A 14,345-nucleotide genomic window follows, 5' to 3' on the forward strand; every position below is an offset into this window, starting at 1 on the left:
GGTTTTTGCACCAGAAAAAGGTGAGAGTAAAGCCTTGACCTCTTTGCCCCAACTGAACTGAAACAATCACCCCGGCATCAATAAGTGACTGTACTAACCCCTGCAAAGCCTTTTCTCTGACTCCCTGGGAAAAGGTGTAGTCATGAAACGCCATGGAGTTGCCCCCACTTGGTCCAAGACGTATCCCCTGGACACTATACCTTTCACCCAGGTGTCTGTGGTGGACCTGAGCCACCGCTCCTGAAAGAGCAGTATGTACTCTCCCACCACCAGAGCCCCCAGTGGAGGATGCAGGAAGTCATGCTGCTTGTTTGTCTGCTGGCTTGGGGCAGGATGACGTCCTGTCCAGGCCTGTCTGCCTCTTTGCCCCCGTCCCCTTGTAACCGGGGCTTGGCTTCTGGAAGAACCATCTCTAGATCGACCGACAAACCAAAAAGGAGCGAAAACGCCTCCCTTTTGCTTTTGGCGCAGCTACCGGAAGAAGAGCACTCTTCCCCCTGTGGCCTGAGCGATGAATTTGTCCAAAGGAGAACCAAACAAAGCCGCTCCGTCATATGGGAAAGATCCCAAAGATCTCTTGAAATCAGCATCTGCCTCCCAAGATCTTAACTACAAGGTGCGCCTAGCTGCCACTGCTAAGGAAGAGGTTTTTTGACAACCCCTGACCCGCATCCAGATCCGCATCCACTAAACTCAGCAGCATCTTTAATATGCTCTGCAAGAGGAGCCAACTCAGTGCTAGCCATGACAGATTGAATTCCTGCATGAAGGGTAGAGGCCCAATTTTCAACAGCTTTAACGACACAAGCCACCTCCATCACTGGGCGCAGGGAGACCCCAGACACTAAATGAATATATTTCAAAATCGCTTTACACTTTTTGTCAGTACTGTCTTTAAGTGACGCTGCATTTGGCAATGGAAAAACAGTAGTCTTCTCCAAGTGTGCAGTAGGAGCATCGATACTGGGATGAGTCTTCCATGATCCTACTTTCGAATCTGGAAATGGGTAGAAAAGTTTGTATCTTCTGGTAATCTGAAATTATCAGGCTTAAGTCTGGCCTCGTCCCAAATTTCCAACAGTTGTGCAGAAAGAGGGAAGAAAACCGTTCTTTTCTTTGCCCTTTTTAACATGAAGATCTTTGAGACAGATTGTTCCTCATTCAATATTTTAGGAACCCGTCACACTGCCAGGATAAGGTCCTCAGATCTCTCTGTCTATTGGACATATCATCCTCACCTGTGGACAAGTCCTCATAGTCAGAATTCTCTAGAACATCACCATCTCCCAATTTGGATGGATCCGTGTCTGAATCTACGAATTCCTGGGCAATAAGCAGACCCAAGCGTTTACGCCGTCCACCTGCCATACTCTAAAGGAACAATTTTCAAAGGAATTAAACACTCTGGTCAACCCCTGCACAGACCGTTCCAAACTACTCATCCAAACAGGCTCCTGGGAGAAACCTGGACCACTCTGCAGCAACTGACACGCCTGTCCCGAAGGAATGACGTCTGAGGACTGCGTACCCAGAAAAGATGAAAAGGTATCAGCACCTACCGACCCCAGTCGTGGTTTGTCTCTCCTTAATTTGGCAATAGACCGTGCCAACTCCTTGGTCCTGGCTGGTTCCACAATGTCCGCCGCACCCGCAGACGAGCGCCCACCCAGGTCCCCAGCCTTGCAAACTGTGCACAGGTCCCCCTGGTCTGACCGTCCACCAGGCAGTTTGGACTCACACCTAGTACAGGTGTAGTACATTACAGAGACAGCCTTGGATTTGGGCCAGGTCTCTCTTTCTGACATATTGCAAAACAGAAAGGTTCATGGGAGACATACTGTAGAACTATCTTATAACAAAGAAGAACTGTACAGTATATGGAAAACTGTAACGCTATAAAAATTACACAATAATAAGTGCTTCAGCTAAGATTATAACCAGAAGTGTTCTGTAATGTACCCCACAGGATGTACAACAGATAAAAAACACACAAACACTGAAAAAGATATATGAAACAGCAAAGTCACTCTATAACTACTGGTTTTCAATCCCCCGGGATGTGCCTAAGTGTCCTGCAGGCAGGGTGGGAAATGGCTGATAAGCTTGCCAGAGCCCTGAAAAAAAACAGGTGAGTTTATTACTTAACCATGCCCACTTAACTCTTTGCTGGTCTGCACAAAATCAGCAAAAAAACATACATTTGTAACTGCAGAAAAAAACCACGGATCAGACCCTGGTGGGGACTGCGCTTCAGCAACAGCTCCCCACCAGCATAATATGCCCCACTACCTGTTTGCACCGCAACTTCTCCTCCAAATGCCGGCTGACAGGCTGGGCAACTGGACTGCAAGCAGCTCCACTTCCACAGCAATCACGGGCGACCAGAGCATGTTACAGTGGCTCTTAGGGCAGCCCGCATCGCCTCCCTGGAAGCGCTGGGTCCTGGACACTATTGGAGTGCCAGGTGACCGTTTTCCCGGGAGCCCTACATAAATCAGGGGGTACAGCATTAAAGCGCTTCAGGCGCTCTCCCTGAAGAGGCGATCACTGGGTGACCGCTGCGGAGAAATCGTAGCCATCAATAAGAAAAAAACCACAAAAAAAACCTTTAAGACTAGACTAAAAGTGCCCTACTCTGTAGGCACTAAGAAAAAAACTGAGCTCTTCTTGTGGAGGGTGCATGGGGGGGCAGGCTAGACCAGTTTTTAGTGCAATTACTCCCACAGTGCCCTCTATACCCCAAGGTGAGCAGTGTCCCCCCCAGTGGTGTTCAGAGAAAGAGCTGTTTTTTGTGAAGGAGCAACCCCACACTCCTAGGACATGCCCCCCATGGTGACACCATGGAGGGCATGGTCAGCCACATAAAAATCCCTGCTGGATATCTTAGGGTGGCAGCCGTACTGTGTATGTGCCAAATCCACATGTACAGCTCCATTGTGTGGGCCAAATGGAGATAGCCGACAAGGTGTAATGATGCCATTACTATGCCTCCATTTGGCACACACAATTGCATACACATTGGGCATATGTACTAAAGAAACGTGCTCAGGTGATTTCAAGTACCTAATATGGACTTGCCTCTATTCCACAAATTTGGCTAGTTCTTAGTATATATAGAGCAGTTTTTGTAAAAATCCCATAGTAACAGCAATAATAAAGTATAGTTTTAAAGAATAAAATCAGTAGTGCTTCAATATATTCTCTTTAATGTCCTGTTTAACACATGGACCATTAATTCCCAATTCCATTGAGTACTATTGTAAGTTAATCTGAATATTTTATCTCCTTTTGCACATTTGAGCCAATGACTCTTCAACGATTCTTAGCTACAAAAATGCCACTAATCTTCTAGCCTAATATCCCAATCAAACATGCAAATGTTAGATCTCCCCTTTAAAAGTAATTTATATAGGATAAAATATGCCGCAATGCATTATTAAGATCTCTCTTGTTGCAAAGAAATGCCAGGGTCATATTTCTCGAGGAGCAAAAAGGATTTTGGATGTACATTTATGAAACATGTAAGTATATTTGAAGTTAAAGAATAAGAGCTATCTATGTCAAAATAGATATTAGAGTTTGAATTTTTCACTTTACTGCAACTCCAGTGTATAATGCCAAGAACGGAGTTTAACTACCTGTCTGGGTTTAAAAATCCATCTGCTCCACTTCTCCAGTAACACGTTTACCACATCAATCCTTATTTTTGCAATAAATTTCTTCTATTTAGAGGCACTTTTTTTAACTATTCATTATCACCAAAGGTCCATGTAAAGCAAATCAACTTCCAAAAGAAACTGACATTTGATGCATTATAATGTAACATAATACTTAAGTGTAAATGCCGGAGACAAAACTGCAATGAATACTGATCATATTCATCATCTATAGTTGTGGGAACAGAGATGCTAAAGGGACGACATAAACAAAAGGTTCTGATACTGATTATATACATATAACTAAAGAATTTTCTGTGTACATAAAAGTGTACCTGCCATCAGGATGAACAAGCAGAATTTAAGGGTGAAATGTTCTGCACATGGAACAATAATATTTTAAATACATATCTAGCAGGATGCTACTAAAATTGTAATTATCTATCAAAAGATTAATTTGCACAAAGAAAAGGCTATAAAGAGGTGTTACCCACCAGAAATTCATTGGAACTTTTTTCTTTCCTTTGTATATATTTACATGTATAGCAAAGGATTTTGTGGTAGTACCCTGTATATTTGATTTGATAAATATGATTATAGGATATTAAACATGCACACAGGGATAGACCTCTAATTTTAAATACTTAGAAACTGTATATATATATCTGGTGCAGTAAATGTGTGTATATAGGAAAAGACTAATTTAAAAAGATGTTTCAAAAAAGATATTTAAATACAAGTCCAAGCTCTACTTTCTATTATTTTAAGATGATACAGTAAGTATGGCATTGCTTGGTTTCCATTCACCCCATGCTTTCCTTTCCCAATTGCTGTATTCAGCTTCGATAAAAAAAACCACCTAGCTTGGTTTCAGTGCAATCTAGTGTTGCTTGATAAAAACGGTGGGAAACTGACTTTGCATGCAGAGTGAAATCAAAATAATTATCTGCATCCATTAAAGCTGATTGGCATGAGCTTGATAATTACTGTGTAGCTGTAAAGGTATGAGAAATGGGGTTTTTTTTTTGTTTTTTTACTGAAGCGCTATGTGGCCTTCACCAATGACTCTAGCAGTACTGTTCCATATTATTGTACATGACGGGAGTTAAATCACCAATGTGGCTATCGTGCTCACAAAAATATGCGCCACTGCAAAAGAAAAATCACAGCTATATGTGAGATCAGCAAAGAAACCTTCAAGGTCTTGACTTATTAATATTAATTATTAAAAAGCTCCTGTGTTTACCTGGCAGACATCCGAACGAATGCCAGTTTTCCAAAAACCCTGGCTACTCAGTTCTACTGTTACTTCACGCCTCATTGTGTTCTTCTGTCTGATCTTTTGAAGAGCTTCCTAGTTAGTTGAAGGGAAAATTGTTAGCTTGTGAAGATTCTGGAAAAAAGCAATGACAACAGCCCAAGTGTAGAAGATCTCATATCAAATTAATCTGTCTTAAAAAACATAAAACCATCCCGAGCCAGACAGTCTAGCAGTTCTGCGGTGATATATGAAGTCTACGGGTATCTGCATTGTGCCGTGAGATTTAAAACCTAAGCAGAGTAGAAACACAGAAATTTTGTCTGTCTAATATTTAAGCGTCATGTAAATATATGGACACTTCAAATGACCTAACAAATATGCTCCTGCTGACACCAGAGTGAACTGGATAATTAGGCTATTGTACAAAACATATGAATAGGGAATAAGAGTCCACAAGCATGACAGCAATCATTACTCAATAACAGAGTGGATACACTCTTCACATGATGATAGAAAAATTAAATGCTAGATGCCTGATAGTTAAAGAAGTTACTCTTGTCAATTGGCAAAGTTGTGCAACAGTTATTAGTGATGCTACAGCATTAATCATGCCAGCCAGTAATGCAGAGTATAAAATAGCTAGCTATTCAAAACTGAGAATCCATCTATTGTGGTCCCAGTTGGAATATATGTATTTCTTTATAAAAACACTGTTTTAAAGAAAACTTGTTTCCCACACAGTGAAGATAGAAAATTGGGGAGCTGAAGCAATATGTTTTATACACAATTCTTCATATTGCATGCAGTCTACACAAATCATTAGTAACTATTGACCAGTATTTAAGAGGCATGACCAAGATTCATTGCGATAGGCTGTATTATCAAGAATACTTGAGTCAGACCACAAAATGACTACCTGCACTGTGTGAAGTGAGTTTCTCTTTAAAACATGTCCATAAACATATTGTTAAAGTGTACATACATATCGATCAAACTGGATTTACACTGTAAGGGCTTGTTCACACTAGAATGTATCATCCACTTTACAAGTGGTGTAGTCAGGATGCATTGGGTGCACATTAAGCCAGCACACCTTGCTAGTTTACTCTACAGCACACACTAAGGAACACTGTTTTTTTTAAAGGGTTCCTGATACAGTTGGTTTAGCATGTGGGACTGAAACCATGAGAATCAATGATCTATAGGTTGTTGTGCACTTAACAAGCAGTAAAAAATGTGGTCAGGACATCGTGACAGCACCATTTGCCCCTAGAAACAGTGCCACTCCTGACCAGGATACCAATGTTTGGGGTCACCAGTAAAATACATAGAGGCAAATGTTTAATGTGTCTGCCTATAATTCCAAATCATGAATCCTACCCATTAAAATGGTAACACTATATTAAACCACACAAGACCATTGGCCGTGTAGTAAAGTAAAAGAAAATACTGAATAATTAAAAGGACTAAAAATAACAACAATGATAACAATACTAATTCATAATGAAAACAAAAACATTGTGCATTATAAATGACATGGCTTACACTGTGCTCTATCATTGCATCATTTCCATCATAATTAGAAGCTTTTGGACACAAACTGGAAAAAGATATTTGTGCTGAATACTGAAAACTAAAAGTAATTTAAAAGGTAAAACCATTTCCCTTTGCATGAGATTTGTCTTTAGTATGTTGCAAACAATTCCTTAGGGTTTTAAGTGACAGCACTGGATACTATGCTGAACGGAGACTAAACTGTGTCTCATTAATTGTTCTCTGTGGGTAAAAATAAAGCTTACCTCCCTCTGGACCAATTTCTGCTTATCAGCTTGTTTGACTTTGGGGCTATTAGCCAGAAGATGGCGTAGCTTTACATAGCTTTTCCATAGCTTCTGGTACCTGGAAAAAGGTAAATAAATGGTCAAAGAAAGAAGCGGTATCTACAGTGAAGAGTATGTTTCTACCATGAGAATGCAGCAACCATGTAAAGTGTTTTTCTATAACTCTCAAACATCAACCTCACTCCACTGAAGGTCAACAAAATGCTTCGTTTGACAACAGAAAAGCTTTCAAATAGCTTTCCATTTTATGCTACCATATTTATTTCCTGCTACTGACCCTAGCTTATCCCGTTAGTAAAAAAAAAATGGAACACTTCAGAGAAAAGCAGCTGTCACTGATTCCAAGTTTATAAAAGCACTGTCTATTTGAATCTAAGTAGAATGTGTTCAGTAGGAATGGAACTTTATTATTCTCATCAAAGCAAATTACACCTTGTTGTATTCCCATCTTCACTAGAGACAAACTATTTTGGTTTATGCTTCACTCACTTTTAGCAAAAATAACATGGATTGAACCTTTTTAGCACAATGTGAAAGCGGAGACCAATAACCACTATACACACATTATACAAAGTGTTGTTGGTCCATGGATATACCATGTAAAGCACAGATCCTTCCACTGATTTGAAGCATAGGTGACTCCTGCCACCAGTGAAATCCACTGCTGTTTCGCTGAAAATACATGGATTGTTGCAGATGATCGTGTATTCTAAACACAAGCTTAATGATCACACTCGTTGTGCTGAGTATGTACGGTATTTTCCTGCCTTTCTCCCACCCAACACACTGAAACACAACACAGTTAAACATTTTTTAATTTTAATATAAAGAAGTGACAAAATTATCTAGCTAAAGATTTGTGGCTTGCAGCTATTTAAAACATGTGAATAACAAAGCTATGTTTCTGTATGTTTACATTTCAGGAATCTAAACACAAAGACACATATATACTCACCTGGCTAATAGTCAGGCAGATTAGGCTAAGTAGGGCATTAAGAAGCTGAACTGACAATGTTATACAAACCAGAGTTAAGCATAGCCAATTAAGCTAAACCTTATCAGTATTGAGAAACACTAACATTTCTGAATACACTAGAGATGAGCAATCATTGCTTATACCAACACTGCATATATATTCATTCCTCATGCCAAAGGCTTACTCCTATCTAACATTGCCATTTGTCTTTATTTTGCTGAATTATGGCATGCATATCAAATACTATTCTAACCTGTGCTTTAGATATTACAACAAAATCCCCTGCTGAGAACTAGCCATGGATAATTATCCTCTTGTCTTTCAAAGTTTTCAATAAACAATTAGCAGTACATCATGAATCTTCATTAAACACTTTATTGAAACAAAGACAGTGACAAATATATGTAAATGGGAGTTCAATGTATGTAATCAGTATAAATTGCAATGTTTTCTTACGTTCTAGATCATGAGATGCAGGAATAAAAGGGACATCACTCTATTCCCTCATTACAAAGAGGAGGCAACAAGGATAAATTCATGTATATACACATGTACAGTGGCAAGAAAAAGTATGTGAACCCTTTTGAAGTACCTGGATTTCTGCATAAATTATTCATAGGGGCATAGTCAATTGTTGGCGTTTCCTGCAGCGTTATATTACCGTTATTACTGTAATTCTGAACCGGATTTCAGCTCGCATCCAGCGTTAAAGGTACCATAATAACGGTAATTATGTACACTATTACCGTCATGACGGTAATAATGCGCACACCGCGTTACTTTTCCGTGTAACGCTAACAATTGAATATGCCCCATAAAATGTGATCTGATCTTCATCTAAGTCACAATAATAGACAAACACAGTCTGCTTAAACTAATAACACACATTTCAGCACTTTTCTTGTTCATACTGAATACATCTTTTTGACATTCAAAGTATAGGTTGAAAAAAGTATGTGATCCCCTAGGCTAAAAAAAAATCTAATTGACATCAGGAGTTCGCTAACCTGCAGTCCAATCAATAAGACAAGATTGGAGGTGTTATAGTTGGCCTGTCGTATAAACAAATACTCCCAAATTTGGAGTTTGCTATTCACTGGAAGCTTTGCCCGATATGAATCATGCCTCGTACAAATGAGATCTCAGAAGATTTAAGATTAATAATTGTTGACTAGCAGAAAGCTGGAAAGGGTTACAAAAGTATCTCTAAAAGTCGTCATGTTCATCAGTCCATGGAAAGACAAATTTTCTATGAATGACTACAGTTCAGCACTGTTGCCACTCTCCCTATAAGTGGCAGTCCTGCAGAGATGACTGAAAGAGCACAGCCCAGAATGTTTAAAGAGGTTAAGAATAATTCTAGATTGAGAGCTAAAAACCTACAGAAAAATCTGTTCTTGAGTCTACAATTTGTAAAATACTGAACATAAATGGGGTTCATGGCGGGACAACACAGAAGAGACCAATGATTTTCAAAAAAAACCCAACAAATTCTATATATCTGAAGTTTGCTAAAAAGTATCTGGATATTACACAGCCCAACTTGCAACATGTTCTGTGGACAGATGAAACGAAAGTCGAGTTTGGAAGGAACATATAACACTATGTTGCACAACAACATCAACACCTCATTCCAACTGCAAAGTATGGTGGAGGGAGCTTCATGGTTTGGGGCTGCTCTGGTGCCTTGGACCGCTTGCTCTCATTGACAGAAAAATTAATTCCAAAGTTCAATAAGACATTTTGCAGGATTATGTAAGACTATGGGCCAAATGAAGCTCCACAGAGGATGGGAGATGCAACAGGACAATGACCCAAAACAACAATAGCTTCAAAAGAAGAAAATCAGACTTCTGGAGAGACAGAGTAAGAGTCAACGATTGAGATGTTGTGGCATGACCTGAAGAAAGCTGTTCACAACAGACATCCTAAGAATATTGCTGAATTGTAGGTAAGGATGGTGCAAAGCTCAAACTGACCGTTGTGCAGGTCTGATCTGCAGTTATAGGAAACATTTGGTTACAGTTAGTGCAGCCAAAGGAGGATCAACCACTTATTACATCCAACGGTTCACATACTTTTTCCACCATGCACTGTGAATGTTTACATGTCGTGTTCAACACATCAAAACATATAAAAGGTATATGAGCCTATTAGTTTAAGCGGACTGTTTGTCTATTCTTGTGACTTAGATGAAGATCAGATGACGGTGTGTGTATGTATGTATGTATGTATACATGTGTGTGATATATATATATATATATATATATATATATATATATATATATATATATATATATCTATCTGCAGGAACAGACATTTGGTAATCATATGATCCTCACACTTCTTAAATTGTAAGCTCACTCACTTGGGCAGGGGCATTTTTACTTTCAGTTTCATGCTATTGTACATCATTTGTTCGCATCATGTTACCTGCAATGTACAGTGCTGTTTAATATGTCAGTGACTTAGAAATAAAGGATAATAATAAAAGTGTGGGTGCATAACTATCAATAAGCAGCTGCAACTTTATGGATAATAGGCTTCTGAACTGGATTCAATACCAATATCTATCTATATGCTCCAAAGGGTATATTTACTAAACTGCAGGTTTGAAAAAGTGGAGACGCTGCCTATAGCAATCTCTCAAATTCTAATTATCATTTATTTAGTACATTCTACAGCTAGAATCTGCTTGGTTGCTATACACCATAATCAAAAAGGATAAGCCATATAGATTAGTTTGTATGTGCACACTCAGAATCATCATAGCAAAGAAATAAATCAATATTTTCTGTGATACAAATTAATAATAAGGGAGATAATCCATTCAATGTATATGACTAAAATGTTTACCACTATAAAAAGGTAAATGTTGAATACAAGAGCAGTCTTTTTTTTATTTTGACAGATTTAGATAGAAAAAAAAACAAACAAAATGTTTAAATGACAAATGGTGGAGAAAAAAAAAAGACATAAAAAAACAATTTTATTTTATGACTGAGCATTTTGAATTGATGTTTTACTTCTATATAAGATCATTTTCTACCGTATGATAAAGTTTGGCTGCAAAACAAAACAAAAATAAAAAAACAAAAAAGGAGAAACTTACTGTGGGTCTCCAGCATAACTGAGCTGGGCAGGTCTTATACCAAAATGGACAATAATGGGGAAAGTAATTACTTCTGGGTTAAACTGCTCTCGGTCAAGCTGATCAATTCGAACGGAGCTAGGTTTCTACAAAATAAAATAATAACAGTTAAAGGTAGCAGAGGTAAATTATAACTAAAATCGCCTTAACATAACCTTTTTTATTGCTCTGCAGAGGTCCTCTGCCTTTCAATGACTAGTTTCAAATAGCCTAGGAATTCTAAAGCAGTCAGGTGCAGCATGAAAGAGGTGGAGAGCCGTATGTGCCTCCAGTGTTCAAAGGGGCCACACAGAGGAAGGATGGAGAGCACAGTGCACTTCCTACTCCGGGTATGCAGAAACAAAACCTCCCTGCAGAGCAAGTCACATGACGTATTAGTCGGCTGCCCCCGTCCTAAGATCGGGAGCAGCCGGCTGAGTGGCTACAGGTGTAGGCTTGGCGACCCGCAGGTGGCCTGTTGCCCACCGCTGTTTTACAGGTTTCACAGCATCTTCATCAACGTCAACTACAACAAAGGTATGGAAGTCACCAATGCTAGCCTGGTGCAAGAACTAAACTATGGAATCCTTTGTGAATGATCTGTTTTGTTTGTCAATAAGATTAAAAGTAACTACAATACACTAAAGGTGCATCATCTTGAAACATTCATAAATACTTTTAACATCCGACTATATTGAAGAGGTGTTAAATATTATGTGCTGTCTCTACTGAGTGTTAAGTTATAACTGTGTCAAAAAATAAAAATAGCACACAGATAGCATCTCCCATGAAGGCAATGACATGGAAAGAAGAGTGAGAAGAGGAGCTTAAGCAAACACGATACAGGACATTGAAAAGTACTTTAATAATATTGCCTGCTCAATTGTGGTGCTTCCAGGATTTCAATTTTACAAACCATAACGCAGGGTTTCCCAAACCCAGTCCCCAGGGCTCCCCAACAGTGCAGGTTTTCCGGATCACATGTGACATAATTAGGACCACCTGTGGATCTGTTACAATATGTCAGTCAGTAATGAATGTGCTCCAGCAAGGAGATATGGGAAACCTGCACTGTTGGGGAGCCCTGAGGACTGGGTTTGGGAAACCCTGCCATAACGTATTTCTTGTATGAGCCCTGTGTAGTACTTAAAATTGTGCAGCGCTAGCAGCATTATGTGGCTTTTTTGAGAAAGGTTACTGTTACAAAGTAACTTTTTGAAATTAGAGTGTATTCTAATCCATTCACATATGTATAGAGAAGGCAGACAAAACCAAATATAGAGAATGTACCATTTCTGGGTTGGTGACAATCATTCCTTTGCATTCTTCTGCATATTTTTGCCATTCTAGCTCCTCCCATTGTAGCATGTTCGCAATCTCTTCTTCTGGAACTAAAGCCTTATTACTTCGTAGTAAGTATAATAATACTTGGTGCATGGAGAGGACTTCTTTACCACCATCTGCAATGTATAGAACGTGACATCATCTACTACTTACAGAACTAAAATGAAGTACACAATATATTACCTGACAATAAATTAATATGCAATCAAGAATCCAGGTAAAATTGAATATATATCGCTCAACAAAGAATATATTCACATAATTACAAGTAGTCAACATATTTTAGAAATTCAATTTAACTGCTACTGTCCATTAATCCATATGCAAACACTCTGGAAGAAATAAAAAGGTAGGAGTATAAAAATCCAAACTCCAGGGTTATGCAGGTTTGAAAAAGTGATAAAGTTGCCTATAGCAACCAATCAAATTCTAGCTGTCACTTTGTAGAATGCACTAAATAAATGACAGCTAGAATAAGATTGGTTGCTACAGGCAACATCTCCGCTTTTTCAAACCTGAAGTTTAGTAAATATACCCCCAGGACTGCTTTGGCCTTCTTCTGTTCAAATACGGCACTAAATAAGCAATAGTTTAATGATCAATTGATAAACACAATCCTTAATGAGTAGATACAAAAATAAGTAGCACTTGAAAACTTATCATAAACGCCCCCCCTGTGATCCGAGCCAACCCCCCCCCGGCACTTACCTCCTTCTCCGGCGCGCTGTACACTCTTTACTGAGGAGATCTTGTGAGAATGAGACTCACGAGATCTCCTCAGTAAGGAGACTACAGCGAGCCAGGGAATACTGCAGTGAAAGTGCTCAGCAGCACTGATCGGGCTGGGGGCGCCCCCGCCCCCGACCGATCAATACTGCTGCTGAGCACTTTCAAGGGCCCCCTGAATGCCCGAGGCCCCTGGGCCGTAGCCCAGTTAGCCCTATGGTTAATCCGGCCCTGCTGGTAGGTCATTAAAGACTATGGGGAGAATACAATTACCTACAAAGTTCCGCTGGAGCCTCGCGAGATGTTAGAGTACTAAAATCTACCCCCACTCCCCCCATAGGGCTAAAGTAAAGGACACAGCTGCATTCCTTTGCATATTAGCATACATTAAGCACCGAACAAACATAATAAGCAAAACACATTAGTACATTTTAAAAGAAATACAGTAATAAATAAGAAAATGGTTGCAAAACTTTTTATCATTTAGTCAGTACAATTTGAATTCCAATAGGGCCAAAACATCACGAAGATTGTACTGCATAGGAAATGGCTTTATGCTTGTAAATGAAGACAAAACATAGATAGAGCTTAGGTGTTCAAAGACCTGAAAAAGGCCGTTTGAGAGTATTTTTCTTTGTGTGAATCTGACAGGTTGTTTTTATGACTGGCAACACAACTAAGCTTTACACAATACACTAGAACATTTCACAGCAAGGTCAATTCTAGCAACCTTTAAAATGTGGCTGCATTTACTTTAACATATAGTTCCTCAAAGCTTCAAATCATCAATTATAAAATATATTAGAATTTCATCACAAGGACACCATAATAACAAAAGAATATGTAATATATAATCTTTGTAATGACAAAATCAGGAGTTCAAACAAAAACAAACTAATTGCTGTAACTCACTGTGGAGGGTACCAACGGGGTTAATTTAGCTTTGCTGACATATCAACTGACCATTTGCCATAGCCAGACACCCTATTGTTTACTATGTACTGTCTCCTAGCAAGGGGACTAGTCGACCAAGTGTCTCCTCAGCACAGTTATCGAACCACATGTCGGATACAAAATTATGACCGCCCATTCTGAAATCAGAGCATTTGATTAGATCTATTATTTCAAATAAGAAATGTCCAAATTTCTTTATAGTTCCTATTTGAGCAAGTCCCTGTGCATATGCATATTCAGGAGAATATACTGCAATTAATACAAACAGAAAGGCCGAGAAACTATAGACTGGAATATTGCCTAAAATAATCAATATTTTACAGTGATGTTTCAGTCTACCCATTATAAATGTTGATTGCATGTATTATTATGACTCTTTGATGTTCGAGAGGAAACTTAAGAATTTCTGGCTATTCTTGAATACAGTAAACTGTGTTTCACACCCAGGTGTGAAGAT

The 14,345-nt window shown here is 39.0% G+C and overlaps 1 protein-coding gene across 2 annotated transcripts in view; it reads right to left on the minus strand.

The window, feature by feature from the left end:
• Positions 1–14,345, minus strand: part of DROSHA (drosha ribonuclease III) — a 187,997-nt gene that overhangs the window by 115,582 nt on the left and 58,070 nt on the right. For both annotated transcript variants that reach the window (XM_075212935.1, XM_075212934.1), the window contains exons 13-16: positions 12,155–12,324; positions 10,847–10,971; positions 6,717–6,816; positions 4,903–5,010 (exon numbers count right to left, since the gene is read on the minus strand). In XM_075212935.1, the coding sequence (XP_075069036.1) occupies positions 4,903–5,010; positions 6,717–6,816; positions 10,847–10,971; positions 12,155–12,324 (503 nt within the window). The remainder of the gene's footprint in view (positions 1–4,902; positions 5,011–6,716; positions 6,817–10,846; positions 10,972–12,154; positions 12,325–14,345) is intronic.

The sequence above is a fragment of the Mixophyes fleayi genome, chromosome 5 (genome assembly GCF_038048845.1).
Source record: "Mixophyes fleayi isolate aMixFle1 chromosome 5, aMixFle1.hap1, whole genome shotgun sequence".
Lineage (NCBI taxonomy): Eukaryota > Metazoa > Chordata > Amphibia > Anura > Limnodynastidae > Mixophyes > Mixophyes fleayi.